Genomic DNA, 15703 nt, shown 5'->3' with positions numbered 1-15703 from the left:
TGTAAAAAAAAAAACGTAATTTTACTGTTTATTTCTGGCAGCTGGGGTGCTGGAAAAAAAGTAAAACAATGGCCACTAAATTACAGAAATTTACTTTAAAATAACAAACATTACATTGCAGAAATGGTGAGGCAGTGGCGCAGTAGGTAGTGCTGTCGCCTCACAACAAGAAGGTCGCTGGGTCACTGGTTAGTACCTCGGCTCAGTTGCCGTTTCTGTCTGGAGTTTGATGTTCTACCTGCGTTTGCGTGGGTTTCCTCTAGGTTTCCCCCACAGTCCAAAGACATGCAGCACAGGTGAATAGGGTAGGGTAAATTGTCTGTAGTGTATGAGTGTGTGTGTGTGTGTGGATGTTTCCCAGAGATGGGTTGCGGCTGGAAGGGCATCGTAAAAACGTGCTGGATAAGTTGGCGCTTCATTCTGCTGTGGTGACCCCGGATTAATAAAGGGACTAAGCTGACAAGAAAATGAATGAATGAATGAAATTACAGAAATTTACTTACATTTAAATTTCTGGTAAATTTCTGTAATTCAACCTCTGTTATTTCAGAGTAAATTTCTGTAATTTGACGACCGCTATCTTACGTTTTTTTATCTGGCACCCTAGCTGCCGGAAATAAACTGTAAAATTACAGATTTTTTTACAGTATAAGTTGTCGGCAAAATGGTGCACGGTATATTCTATACCTACCATAGGTCTCAAAATCAATTCCTTTAGGGCCGCAGCTCTGCACAGTTTTGCTTCAGCCCTATCAAACACAGATGATCTAAATAATTGAGGTGTTCAAAACTCAGTTACAAACTCTTTCATTAGTTAGATTAGCTGTGTTTGATCAGGGTTGGAGCAAAACTGTGCTGAGCTATGGCCCTCCAGAAGTTGAGCTTGAGACCTATGCCTTAACCCAACCATCAGTTATCGCTCGTTTGTTATTTACAACAGGGGTGTCTCAGAGTAGGCTAACTGTCATGACAAACGGAGAAAGAAGTCAGCGAGTTGCATGGTGGAGTTGCTAAATGAATGTATATAATAAAAAATAAATGAATTAATTGTGAATAAATTTGGAGAAAACTCATGAAAACATTTGGTGAAAATGTTCTGTGGCAATTGTTTCCGCCATCTTGCCAACAACATCTCGTTGTGACGTATCTCGCATGGTTCAGTGGGATCTCCATAACTGCAAGTTATGCCTGTCTAACGTACTACAAGTTACGCCCTTCATCTTACGCTCCCGTCTCGCAGTCTGCAGACAGATGCACTTGAAATGTTTTATTTCTGTACTTGAGACTGAAATTGAGTATCAAGTTGGGGTGGTGATTTCTTTTTGCGCATTGTTCCTGTCGTAGCAAACTAAAGATAAAATGAGCATGGTTAACAATGTTGTGGCTTAAGCCCTCAAACTGATGTTAACAGAGAAAAAACAACACTTCAAATGTGGATGCAAAATACATAGAAAATTGCTAAAACAAACAAATTTATTTTCAGTGGGTTTACTTGCACAGAATAATTTTTCGCCTAAAGAATAACAATGAGCACTAGCAAAATAAACTTTTCACACAGACTTTTAAAAAGGTTTTACAGATAAAGCTGCTGTTTCAAACTTTGTCTTCCTAACAACACAGACAATATTTAGTGCACATTCTGTACAAGTGAGCACACAAACTTTACTGTACTGTGTGTAGGCTATGACAATAGATACTTACTACTAGCATGAATATATTAGCAGATACTGTTTGATGCTAGTTTTGGTTGAAGAGCATCGATGGCTGCTAGATCATGTGAGCGAGTTCTGCCTTTGTCTCATAGTTCACATTCCTGCTCACTAAACATAGACGCATTTATACTCAAGGCCACAATGCTGCGATATGGCATGGAGCTCAGAATGAGGTTTGCAGTGCTGTCATCGAAGAATATTTTATATGTCAGAGACGTTTCATCCTTCAGGAGACTTTCAGTTATAATGGCATTACTAACACACTGTAATCAATTTATAGTATCAATTGAGAAGAAAAACTTTAAACATATTAGCCTACAATAAAAGGATTAAAAAAAAAAAAAAAAAAAAAAAAATATATATATATATATATATATATATATATATATATATATATATATATATATATATATATAAGATAGATAGATAGATAGATAAATAATACATTTAAGATTAAATAATCTATCTATCTATCTATCTATCTATCTATCTATCTATCTATCTATCTATCTATCTATCTATCTATCTATCTATCTATCTATCTATCTATCTATCTATCTATCTATCTCAATAAAAATATTGTATTGCACTGCAGTGTTTGGAGTATTAACAACAGTATGAGCATCTCCTGCTGTACTGTACTCTACTGTACTGTATATATAAATTTGCTTTTCACACAGGGCCAGAAAGCTGCATGCATATTAAATAAAGTGCCAGGAACTGCTTCTGAAGCCTGTAAAAAAGAGCTCTCACAACTGATCCAACACTAGCGCTTTGATCCAGCAGAAATACTTTGTAAATCAGATTGAAAGCATTTAATCCTTCAGGAATACTGAACGCCGGCCAGTTTACAGAAAATGACACACAAACTACAGTTATTCCGAAGTCAAGAGTGTAAATTTAGACATGTTTGTGAAGATCAATGAAGTCAAAACTAAAAAATTAGGACAAAACACAGCCAGACATATTGATGAAGACGACAGGGATGTTTTCACTGTATCCAATTAAGATATTACATGATATTGTAAAAAATATAATTTAGTTTAACTCAGAATTCATTTAATCTGACTTAAGTAAAGCAGGGAAAATACGTATTGAACATGTCACCATTTTTGTCAGAAAACATATTTGTAAAGGTGCTGCTGACTTAAAATTTTTCCAGGATGTCGGTCACAACCAAAGAAATCCGACATCTACATTACCAGGAGGATGAGGATGAGGATGAAACCAAGGTGAACATTTCAGCAAGACCATCGTTCAAAACACAGCCAAGGAAACTCAAAGGCTTGAAAAGAAAATCAAGCTGCAGAATGGCCCAGCCAATCACCTGACTTGAATCCAATAAAAAATACAAAATGAAGATCAGATTTGATAGACAAGACCCACAGAAACATCAAGATTTTTACACTCCGTCGAAGTCTGTGAAAAACTCACACCTTAGCAATTCATGTGACTTCATTCTCCATATAAGAGGTGTCTTTAAGCTGCCATCCCCAAAACAGCCTTTTATATAAAGTATTAAATAGATTTTAGTAGTTCAGTACTTTCTCCTTGTGTCATTTCATTGTTATTACATGATGCATTTTTTAGAATTCTTATATTTGTATTGTTTGAGTTTTTACCTAAATCTGATTCAATTACATGTTCACAGCTCCTTTAAAAATATTATTCCCAGGAAAAAAAAACATGATGTGTTCTTTACTTCCCCACCCGCTGTATACAGTATATGCATACCATTATGGTGTACAGTACTGTAAACCTACAGTAAATATTTCTAATAAGTAAATAATTTAATTATTTCAAGTCAAGTTTACTCAAATCAGACTTGAGTTTGAGAATGTTGATATTCTTCCAATAACTGATTAAACTCCTTCAATAACTGTAATGTAAAATAAACGAGTTCTTATTTAACGTAGTAATTTATCACTGTGATTTAAGCTGGATTTACAGAAATGTTACCAGATGGACTACATTATAACATGGTTTTATGTATTTCTAAGTCAATAAATATTACATTCTAGTCTTTACTGTAAAATAGTATCTCTGTTTAATTAAATTCTAAATGTTTATTTTTAAACATTTCAATGTTCCTTTGTGAATTTTAAAGCAGTTGATAAAAAATTCTAATTGATAGTTTTTTTTTTTTTTTTTACATTTTTAACATTCTACAATATTTATGAAAAGTCCTTTACTGAATTTTAAAGCAAGAAAATATTGTGTAAAATTATATAAAAATTAAAAACTGAATAACAGTAAAATTACTTTTATTAATTTAACTTTTTTTTTTTACTTTTTTGCATAATAACTTAATTTTACAGTTTTTAATGTATTTTTTTACAGACACTGAAATAAGATTGAAATTTGAAAGATATATAGGCAGGCAGGCAGGCAGACAGACAGACAGACAGACAGACAGAGAGACAGACAGATAGATAGATAGATAGATAGATAGATAGATAGATAGATAGATAGATAGATAGATAGATAGATAGATAGATAGATAGATAGATAGATAGATAGATAGATAGATAGATAGATAGACAGATAGATAGATAGATACACAGAGGACTGATTTTAATGTATGCTAAAAAAATATACTATAAAACATCAAATGTAAAATTTTACTAAATTTAAAACCTTTAAAATTGTAAATTGTACTTTAACCTACAATAATTAAAAATACCCGTAAATAAAAAATTGCTAGTAAAATACAAGTAAGCGATTTTAAGGTCAGTCTGTAGAAACTCAGAAGGCGTATGGAATAAAACTGTTTATTCTTTTCACAATTTTCCCAAAAATTTCCACATCGAAAATAAAATATATTCCTTCTAAAAGTATCGTACAGCAATCAGTCAGCACTAATAAACGCTAATCCTGCAGCCTCTACCGTGTGTTAACACATCATCACACAAAGCAAATGAAATAATTAGCAGTTAATTTGAGGAATGTAATCTCTGCCGAGGCCCTTAAACAGCAGCACTGTGATGATTTATTGGGGTTAATTGAGGTTCAGTCAGAGGATGAACCCCGGTCAGGATTAAGAGCAAAAAAAATAAACACGGTTTGAATCATGTCACTGTTAAGAATAGTTCACTGCTAAGCAGCATCTGTGAACGCATGGCATCCCGCGTAAAGCTGTCCTGAGTAAATCACTCAATAAATCACAGAAAATAAGGGTTATTTCTGTATATAAATGATGCATGTGCGCATGGCCTGTGTGTCACATGTCCTGTAAACTCGCCATATGTCATGGATGATGAATTATGAATGTGCTGCTGGTTGCAGGCTGGCTTTTTCCTGGAGAAACTGTTTGATTATAGATTTTGATATATTCTAGAGCAACCGCTGCAATCTTATATGAATCTCTGAGTGCAAAATGCTCAAATATGAGGCAAAAATACAGTTTTTTAATGCTCTTTTCAGTGTTATTTGGTTGTTTGTTTCAGTCTACATTTAAAATGCACTTTGAAGTGTTTCTTTTGTTGCATTTGATCAATTTGTGTTGTCAAGATTTAGGTTATGATGCATAATTTTAAAGGCTGTTTTCTCAATGTGATTTTATCTCCAGTGGAGGGACATAAAGTTAAAGCCATACCGTTATTTATATCTACATACTGAATTTCTAACCATATACTGATTCGAATCGATTCACAATTATTAAAGAAATCATGAAATGGAAAATCTTTTTTCCCTCCTACTTCTAATAAAAATAAACAAACCGCAGGCCATGTTTTTATAGAGTGATTAGTTCTTATACCAGTGTTCCAGACAAAAATGTTTACAGTTTTCAAGCCCTTTCCATGTCCATTTTCATTTTTTTTTACAGCCGTTTACATTTTTATATATTTACATTTTCATTACATTATAGCAGATATTATAGTATAGTATAATGAAGTATAGTATAGTATAGTATATAGTATAGTATAGTCAAAGACTCTAGAATACACAAGATGTGTCACTCGTATAATTTGAAATGAGGAAAAGTGTACGGTCAATCTGGCGAGCTTGGCTAATATTTGTTGAAAATTTGATGTTTCCCCATTCAAACAGAATGCCTGAGTATACTGCCCAAGAGGCATTTCAAAGATGGCGGGCGAGTGAAATGACTGGCCCTAAAGGGACTTTGGTATAGTATTGTATTGTATCGTATAGTATTGTATAGTATAGTATTGTATAGTATAGTATTGTATAGTATAGTATTGTATAGTAGAGTATTTTATGGAAAATGTTTGATGTGCTAACATTGATTTACTGTCATTTACACTTCAACTGCCAATTCACACATCCTAAATGTGTAATCTTTTATCTTTAATTGTCATCTGTGTCATCTTTATGTGTCATTATTAAATTTTATTTGTTTTAATTATTTAATTTGTTTCATTAATTGTTCACTTAATCTCCATGGTAATCTCAATGCTTTTTGTCTGTTCTGACTGATTAATCAAAGAACACCGATAAAAAAATAATTACAAAAAGAAATATATATATATATATATATATATATATATATATATATATATATATATATATATATATATATATATATATATATATATATATATATATATATATATATATATATATAGCACTTTACAAACTGTGAATTCTAATAAAATAAAATATTAATAAAATTAATAAAATCAATTTACCCGAATGAACCCTTGTTAATTATAATTTTTTTACAGCATTTTATTGATATTTTCACTGGGTTTTCAGAGTGATTACAATGTGATTAAAACAGATTGCTATAATCTCCTTTGTAAAAATGTAACTCTTATATGTCAAGTAAAACATATAACGTAGCACACAATTAATTGAAAATTTCATTTCATTTTTAAATTGAAAAATTATAATAAGTTCTAACACGTAATAATTTAGTATGGTGAGAACTATTAGTTAATATCTTTATACATTTTTTGATCTAGTTTCTTTTTCTAAGATGCTCAACATACGCAGAAGACATTTGCACATTGAATAAGCATTGTTTATTTGGTTAAAAAAATATTTTAAGGCATCCACATGATGTTTTACAGTACATTCATGAATGATTGTCCCAATTATTGCAGAATCTGGTTACATTCATTTGCATATTGTTTATGAATTGTTATTTTTACAGCTTGTTACATATTTGTTATATGTTGCACATGAAGATGAATACCTGGAAAAGGAAAAACCTTTTTAAAATCATAAACATACACATTATACCTTTAAGAGCACAGATGAGCATAAATTATCACAAATATGACAACATTTGAATTCAAATAGACTAAATAATTTCATATAATTATTATGTATATGTGTATTACATACACATATAATATGCATATATGAATTTTAAATATATAGTAAGATTACATAAATAAGCATATCATTCATTTATAATATTTTATAGAATAATAGTATACGATTAATGAATAATATTTTATAACAATAATTTATAAAGCAAATTATATGTGTGTCTGTGCATATGTGATAAACAATTCAACTAATTCATAATGTGAATGAATACATAATCAAACAAACAAACATATTGTATAAATGCTAAATTAACTAAGGAACAAAGCTACAGTTTCTGCTATGCATGTATCATTCATACTCCATAATCCATATTTAGTGTCTTTCCATTCATCAGCATCACGCCATGAAAAAACGGAAGCACATGTAGAGGATGACGATGAACGCGATCAATGTCTGATGAGGCACGTTTTCACTCATGACAGAAGGCAAATATTATCTGACCTCCAGTGCAGGTCTGTAGTGTTTGCAGAGCCCGGCGTCTGAAAGATTGCGAAAGGCCAGGCAGGTTTGGGCCCCCCAAGTCTAGACCGTAGCCTGAGAATTCATGTTTTCTTCCCCAAGTTGTCCCTGAACCAGACACGTGCATTGGTGTCCAGTTTTAGGAGGTCCATAATCCAGGCATCTTTTTCTGCCCCTTCCAGGAACTCCGACAATGAGATCTGACCTACGGATCAAGACCAGCACTGTCTTTAATTAACACTTTCACTGACCACCCACAAGCTTCTTTTAGTAGCAGGATAAGTCATATTTAGCATGTTTGGGCAAATGCATGGTAGATTCTTTATCAGTTTATTTATTTATCGATGCAGATTCTGTAGATATTTTTGAAAAGTATCTGATGGATTGGATGTGCCTGTCATTGTTCACAGAATATCATATACATAATCACATCAATTTTGTAGAACTTTACAAAATATTACTTGCAAAACAGATTTCAAAAAGTTATCCCAATCTTAATTATTTTACCAATCCTAAACACAAACATTTAAAAATATTTTAACACTTTTTGCATAATTCACACTACTAAATTGGGTGCATACAAGTCAAAAAACAGTCTTATTTAAATGACCACTTTACATGACCATTCTGTATTATGAAAATTAAATGCCTACATGACGCATTTCCATTCAATAAATTATGAATGATTAACTATAAAATAAAAAAGCCCATAAATAATCTTTAAGCCATTCATAAAATCTAACTATAATCTGATTATAAGCATTTAACAACGGAATATAATCTATTTAAGTACTAAATTTGGAATTTGGAATCTCATTACACAATTCAGATTACATGTAATTGGTTACTATAAAGAACTGTGTGTGTCTATATATATAAGAGTTTAGATGCAAAAACCTCTTCATGTTGTTTCATATTTTCTTCTAAAATTAGCATTTTTCTTCGACTCTTGTGTGTAGGCCTTGAAATGTTACTTTTATAGTGACAAATAAGTTATTTGCAAGTGAAATACTTGAACAAACATAGGAGGCTGAGAAAACTGTTCATTTTAGAAAAAAATAACTAGATGGCATATGGAGGTTTTTGCATCTAAACTCTTTATATATATATAGCCCTATTTATTTTCCCCCAATTTCTGTTTAACAGAGAAACATTTAATAGTTTTAAGTCTAAACTTAATAGTTTTAATAACTCATTTCTAATAACTGTTTTATTGGATCTTTTCCATGATGATAGTAAATAATATTTACTAGATATTTTTCAAGACACTTCTGTAAAGCTTAAAGTGACATTTAAAGGCTTAACTAGATTAATTAGGATAACTAGGCAGGTTGGAGTAATTAGGTAAGTTATTGTATAACAATAGTTTGTTCTGTAGACAATCGAAAAAATATATAGCTTAAAGTGGCTAATAATTTTGACCCTAAAAGAGTTTTTAAAAAAATGTAAAACTGCTTTTAGACAGTTAAATACAACAAATAAGACTTTCTCCAGAGGAAAAAATATTATAAGACATAAATGTACTTGCTCTGTTAAACATCATTTGGGAAATATTATTTCGTTTTATATATTAATAAGTATTTTGGTCTTACGACAACTATTTATTCGAGAAAGGGAAAATAAATACACTTACCATCATTGTTTTCATCTAAAAGTTCAAATATCCTGTCACAGATTTCCACAGGAGTCATGTTGATTCTGTTTTTCTTAAGCTTGCAAATGATCTAGAAACAAAACCAAGAGAAAAAAAAAATGTTTAAAGCAATATTACACCCAAAAAAATATATTTTTTTACACCCTCAAGCCATCTTCTGTATATATGATCTTTTTTTTCTGTCAGACAAACACAGTCTAAGTAGTTTAAACATTTATCTTGTCTATTCCATGCTCTATAATAGTGTTGGATAGTGACTTTTATGTTGAAGCTTCCAAAAGCACATAAATCCGTCATAAAAATAACCCATACACCACCAGGGGGTTTGACGAACACTGTAAACAAATGATTAGTTGACTTAGCCTAAAATAAGTGCGTAAACCTGCTGCTTTTAAAAAGATTAGTGGACTTAACTTTAAAAAGTGAGTAAACCCGTTGTCCTAAAATATAGCCTATGTATGTCCACAATACAAAAGTTATGTCAAATCAACTTCCAAGTTACAAAGGAGTTTACTCTTTTTTTTTTAAGTAAAGTTAATTTATAACTTTTAAAGCAACAGATTTACTCACTTTTCAAAATAAATAAACCCTTTTTGAAACTCTAATTCCTGACTTCTAACACAACATATGACACATCATTTAAGTTGCATTCGTAGTTTACCACTAGGAATGTTTACCACTGAAGATGGTGACAAATAAGGTAAGTACTTGCTTTGGCATTACTCTATAATGTTATACAGTATATTATTACTCTTACAATGCCACGTGCATGTGCTTATGCATCCTTTGACACAAGTTGTATACGTTTTTTGCACATAACCTGCATCAATGTTGCAATATTTATGTTATAAAAGCATTGATCTGCTACATAAGACATGCTTTAATACCCTGGCAGCATATTGGCTGGTTTTACTGCTATTATGCACTTTTGAAAGCAAAATAAAGCCACTATCCAATCCTATTATAGAGTACGGAAGACCCAGGATACTAAAACCTTGCTCATATTTCATAACCTGTCATATTTTATTTCATACTTTAATTTTTGGTTAAATAGTTACTTTAAGATAGTCCAAAATGAAGATGATTCTTACCCTTATGACATGTATAACCTCTTGTCTGTCCAACTTTCCATTCTCATCTCTATCATAGACTTTAAAAGACCATTTCAACCTGTCCTCCAGATTTCCTCTCAAAACGAGATGGACGGCGGCAACAAACTCCATAAAGTCTATGACGTTATCCTGCAAACAGTTGATTAGCTCATCATTTATGCACATAATCACAGCTTATGCATAGAAATTGCTGCTTTGTAATCAGTATTGAGAAAGTTTGTAACAATTCCTACCCTGTTTGTATCAAAGGACTTGAAGATGGTCTCCATGTACAAAGCCTCCTCTTCTGATGAGCTCTGAACGCCGAAAATCCTGCGAAATTCATGCAGATGCAGAGCTCCGCTGGGACACACTTTCATGAATCTGGTGTAAAGAGGCTGGATTTCTGTTAGCTCCACTTCTTCTTCTTCTTCATCGCTTTGATTCTGGCCCATGTTCAGTTTTTGGCCAATATGAAAAAGTGAATCTGAAAACGACCACGGCAGTCCAGGCGAATGTGTCGAGCTGCATTCTCCTCCTCACAGATAACTTGGCATAATCTGCTTATGACTAGAAACGTGTTGCCTTATACTATGAACGGACTGGTATTTTTAGATGGACTAAATCTCATTGCTCTTTGATCCGATGTGTGGAAGCTTCTCCTGGTGAAAGTTCACAGTCTACTTTTTTTCAGTGTTTCATTCTAAAGTTTGCCCTTGAGCTTGAACTTTAAGTCTGCTACTTTTAAAAAGTATGTTTATTGAGAGTGTTTTATTTGTCTGCAGTTGTTTGAGAAATTTACTAGTAATTTCCAAGTTTAATGTTCCCCAAACAATTAGTTAATTATAAAATGGTCTTGTTTTTTTTTTTTTACTATAATTGGGCCAATTACAGTGGTTTATATGAAATTAATAACAATATTAGTAAAAATTAGTAAGATATTAGTAAAAAAATATATGAATCATAATTGAAACTGAAATGTATGAAACAGAAACTGAAACGTATGAAACTGAAACATGTAAAATTGAAAGGAACTAAGAATAAATGAATGAATAATTAAAAATTTTAATAAATAACCTTCTAGACTAAAAAATAGTAGTTTACATGACATATTATATTAGCATTGTTTATAAATATGTTTCATATTGTTTACTTAACAATATATATATTGCTTACTAAATAATATAATATAATATAATATAATATAATATAATATAATATAATATAATATAATATAATATAATATAATATAATTAGCATATTATTTTTATAAATATTTTAGATCATATTATATAATTATTTATCATAATCAGATCAAATACTATAATTAATATTAAAACTTTAAATCAGTTTCAATTGAATTATTCAATTTAATTAATTATTCAATATTTACTTATATAAATAAAAAATATTATTTCTATTATTTACAAAACATGTTATTTTGATTACATTATACATGACTTAATTTAAAATAATACGTATGGTATGACGTAAAACATTGAAAGAAATATGCATCATATCTTAATGGAATAGGTGAGATTCATCAGTCTCAATCCATCTTCGGCACTGAAACTTTTATGTTCTCTGCAGCTGGCAGCACAAAAAAGTAAAAAATAAATCAAGCTAGTATCTCTCAGAGTCTCTCTAAATGATTAATTGATCATCTTGAAAGATTGATTATTCATGAAGACATAGCTGATTTAAATCAGATAGTCAACATACTCTATTACACCCATGTCACAAAACGTCTTGCGTGACTAGTTAAGTTAAGCCCTGACCGCCCATCATCTAGATTGCATTTCAGTGGAGCATATGGCGCGAGTGGGGGTTTAAAAGAGGTAAAACCATTCTCGCCATTCTTACCTTTCCTTTATCTCAAGCAGCTGTCCTAACAAGACCTTTTACCTACAGGCTAACTATAAATAACCCTTTAACAGGTTAAGCCGAGTATCAGAGTGCAGCTGCGGTCAGACAAGGTGAAGGAAATGAAAGTTAAAAGAACAACATTAAACTGCAAGGAGGTGACTATTGATATCATAAATTAATTATTAGGATTAAGGTTTTAAATAAGAAACATCCACACCTGAAAATAGAGATGGATGGATGGATGGATGGATGGATGGATGGATGGATGGATGGATGGATGGATGGATGGATGGATGGATGGATGGATGGATGGATAGATAGATAGATAGATAGATAGATAGATAGATAGATAGATAGATAGATAGATAGATAGATAGATAGATAGATAGATAGATAGATAGAATATTGCGTTTTGGATGAGTAATTTTATATTATCAGATGCTATATGATGAATATATGGAGCCAGATAAGTCCCAAAAATAATAAATTTACTAAATAACATTTTTACATGCACAATTCATTCATTCATTTTCTTTTTGGCTTAGTCCCTTTACTAATCCGGGGTCGCCAGAGCGGAATGAACTGCTAACTTATCCAGCACATGTTTCACGTAGCGGATGCCTTTCCAGTCGCAACCCATCTTTGGGAAACATCCATACACACCCATTTACACTCATACATTATGGACAATTAAGCCTACCCAATTCACCTGTACCGCATGTCTTTGGACCTACCGTGCCATTGCGTCGCCTACCGCACAATTAACAATGACTAAATCTATTTAGTTATTTTATTTTTTATTTTTTTTGCTAACACAATATATTTAATTTGCAAATTCAAAACACAATTATAATATTTATTACAATTATAATACATATTATAAATATTCAGAAATAAAAGTACATGCATATTACATTTTTATATCAATAATTACATTTTGGATTTAAAAAATGTATTTGTTGATACAAAAAATGTAGCTGTCAACAAATCAATTTTTTGATTTCAACAATGCAATTTGAATGGCATTCCATGGTGAATTTTTAACGGTGAAAATACAATTTCTGATATCAACATTTACATTTTTTTTTATCAGATATTACAATTAAATTGTTGATATCAAAAATGTTAATTTGTATATCAACAATTAGATTTTCATTTCAACAATAAAAATGTGGATATCAATAATAAAAGTTGAATTGGTCATATTAAAATAAAATTCAAAATATAATTTTAGATATCAATGCAATTTTATTATTAATATCAATTTTATTTTTTATATCAATAACTGATATTTTAGAGAATTTATACTGTTGAAGTCCATTTTATTAGCCCTTGTATGATTAGTTTTCTTTTCAAATATGCTAAGAAAATGTTGGTCTGCCGCAAGATCCCACCGAGACATCCTCTAGACGTCAATGGGGCCTATCTTTGCTGGACATTATTGGTATGGAACTTTTAACAGCGCACTTACATGAAGCTCAGTCAAAACTTGTTAAATCCTGGATTTTAGCTTTTGATATTGTCAAGTCCTTTGTTTCTTCCTTCTAATGTACAGCCTTTCTGTTTATATGGTGTTCATGTATCTCATGATGTAATAGTCATTTATTTGTACTTACCTAACTTCTAGTCTGTCTTGGCTTTACATTATTCTTTCTTTTTATATATATAACACAGCAATATTTTAACTTCTGTTATTATAGAACAAGTCTACCTGGGTGGGGAGTGAAGATTCGGGGTTGTTTTATGATATAGTCGTATGTTGTATGCTCTCTTTATTAAACAAAAACTGAAATAATAAAAACAATTGTTCACAAAAAATATATATATATTTTCAAAATTATGTTTTAACAGAGCAAGGAATTTGTCACAGTATTTCCAATAATATTTTTTTTCTTCTGGAGAAAGTCTTATTTGTTTTATTTTGGCTAGCATAAAATTTTAAAAGTTTTACATTAAAAAAAAAAAAAAACTTTTTAAGGTCAAAATTATTAGCCCCCTTAAGCAATATTTTGTTTCGATTGTCTAAAGAACAAACCATCATTATACCATGACTTATTTTAACTTGCCTAGTTAACCTAATTAAGCCTTTAAATGTAACTTTAAGCTGAATACTAGTATCCTGAAAAATATCTAAAATATTATGTACTGTTTGCATGGCAAAAATAAAAGAAATCAGTTATTAAAACTAGAAAACAAATCTTCTCTCCCTTAAACAGAAATTGTACAAAATATACAGGGGGCTAATAATTCTAACTGTATATTTGTATCGTTATTATCCAAATGTTCTGAAATCTGCACAATTCACTTAAATGACCTACAACAAGGTGAAAACGGTGATTTTCGCAAAAAGGTGACAAGTTTGTACCCCTGGCATGTACATTTTATTAAGTAAATGTATATGTTTTGAGACTTATCTAGCTCCATAGTAATGTAGCATTCTAATTGAATATTTGCTAAACAGATCAAGTCCATTCATGCCCTCTTTTAACTGTTTCTGAATTCTGTTTTAAAAGAAAAGTTTCACTCACAGTGAACTCTGACATGGATGCAGAACCACATCAATTTCACTTCCGGCCAATAAAAGCCGAATCCACCTCCGTTTCACCTCTAGTCTTCTTTTTGATGAGGTAATATATTATTCAGCAGCATGTAAGAGGCAGTTTGTCAGAACAAACGGTGGAGACATTAAAGGTTTCTCACCTTTTCTCAGCTGTCATTACTGTCAGCGTAATCCTCTGAATCACTGTCAGAAAACACAGATCTGTAGAGCCAACGTTTTATAAAACATAAATAAAGAAGTGTAGCTAATCTGGGACATGTGTTGCTCTTAAAGGGACAGTATATTCAAAAAGAAAAATTTGCATGCAATCTAAAATGTAGGTGATTTATTTTCTACAGTACCACACTGATGCAGCTTTTTAGCTGATATTGTGGTGTTTGCTGATTCATAAAATCAAGTCAAAAAAATTATAATAGCCATGTCTCATGTAGGCATATGATTTTGATGGTATGATAACCTTGGATACAAATATTACTGCTTTATGGTATTGTGATCACTGCTCTAAAATATATATTTTTTAAAACTTTTTCCCCTTTGAACACAATATATTTTATTTTATTTTAAGAAACATTAAAAATTTTAACAAATCACGATATACCATGAAAATGGTTATTGTCCATTGCCTAGTCTCATAACAATACATTGAGTTTGTATTGTGAATTATGAAGTGATGTTGTATGTTTAGGCCTACAGCAGAGGAGGACATGTTGCATTGTTAATATGTTATATAACAAAATTATTAATAAATAGTATCACTTCACAAGTTAGTTTGTTACAGTTGTTGAAAAAGGATGAAAATGGTGGATAGAACAAAAACCGTCACATCTACATTTATTTGTCCAAAACTTTAACTTTTAGATAAAACTTTTTGATAAAAGTAGTTTTTTTAGGTAAAAATTAAACACTTTGTTTGAGTCTAAGGTTGTAAATATGATTGTTTTGCTTCTTAAACCTGAACATACAGTACAGTATCAGCTTTGTTTGCCTTTTATATGTTTTGTTGCCACTCAATAACAAAGTCAAGGAATCCATTTTTAACTGAATATCTGTTCTACTAAGTTAA

At 31.1% G+C, this 15703-nt stretch overlaps 2 protein-coding genes and 1 long non-coding RNA gene across 4 annotated transcripts in view; 1 reads left to right on the top strand and 2 right to left on the bottom strand.

Moving 5' to 3' along the window:
- Window positions 1-15703, bottom strand: part of acte1 (actin, epsilon 1) — a 38161-nt gene that overhangs the window by 21940 nt on the left and 518 nt on the right. The window lies entirely within an intron of this gene.
- On the top strand, window positions 324-2068 carry LOC147830832 (uncharacterized). Its single transcript, XR_015526342.1, has 2 exons — window positions 324-516; window positions 551-2068. It is a non-coding gene; the product is annotated as an uncharacterized LOC147830832 (long non-coding RNA).
- On the bottom strand, window positions 7553-10669 carry guca1g (guanylate cyclase activator 1g). Its single transcript, NM_001011660.1, is given in 4 exon segments — window positions 7553-7674; window positions 9103-9193; window positions 10215-10364; window positions 10469-10669. Coding segments are annotated over 4 exon segments (564 nt in total).

This window comes from Danio rerio, chromosome 25 (genome assembly GCF_052040795.2).
Source record: "Danio rerio strain M-AB ecotype USA chromosome 25, GRCz13ab, whole genome shotgun sequence".
Classification (NCBI taxonomy): domain Eukaryota; kingdom Metazoa; phylum Chordata; class Actinopteri; order Cypriniformes; family Danionidae; genus Danio; species Danio rerio.
Note: the sequence above shows the minus strand (reverse complement) of the source record. Positions and strands in the feature narration are given on the sequence as shown.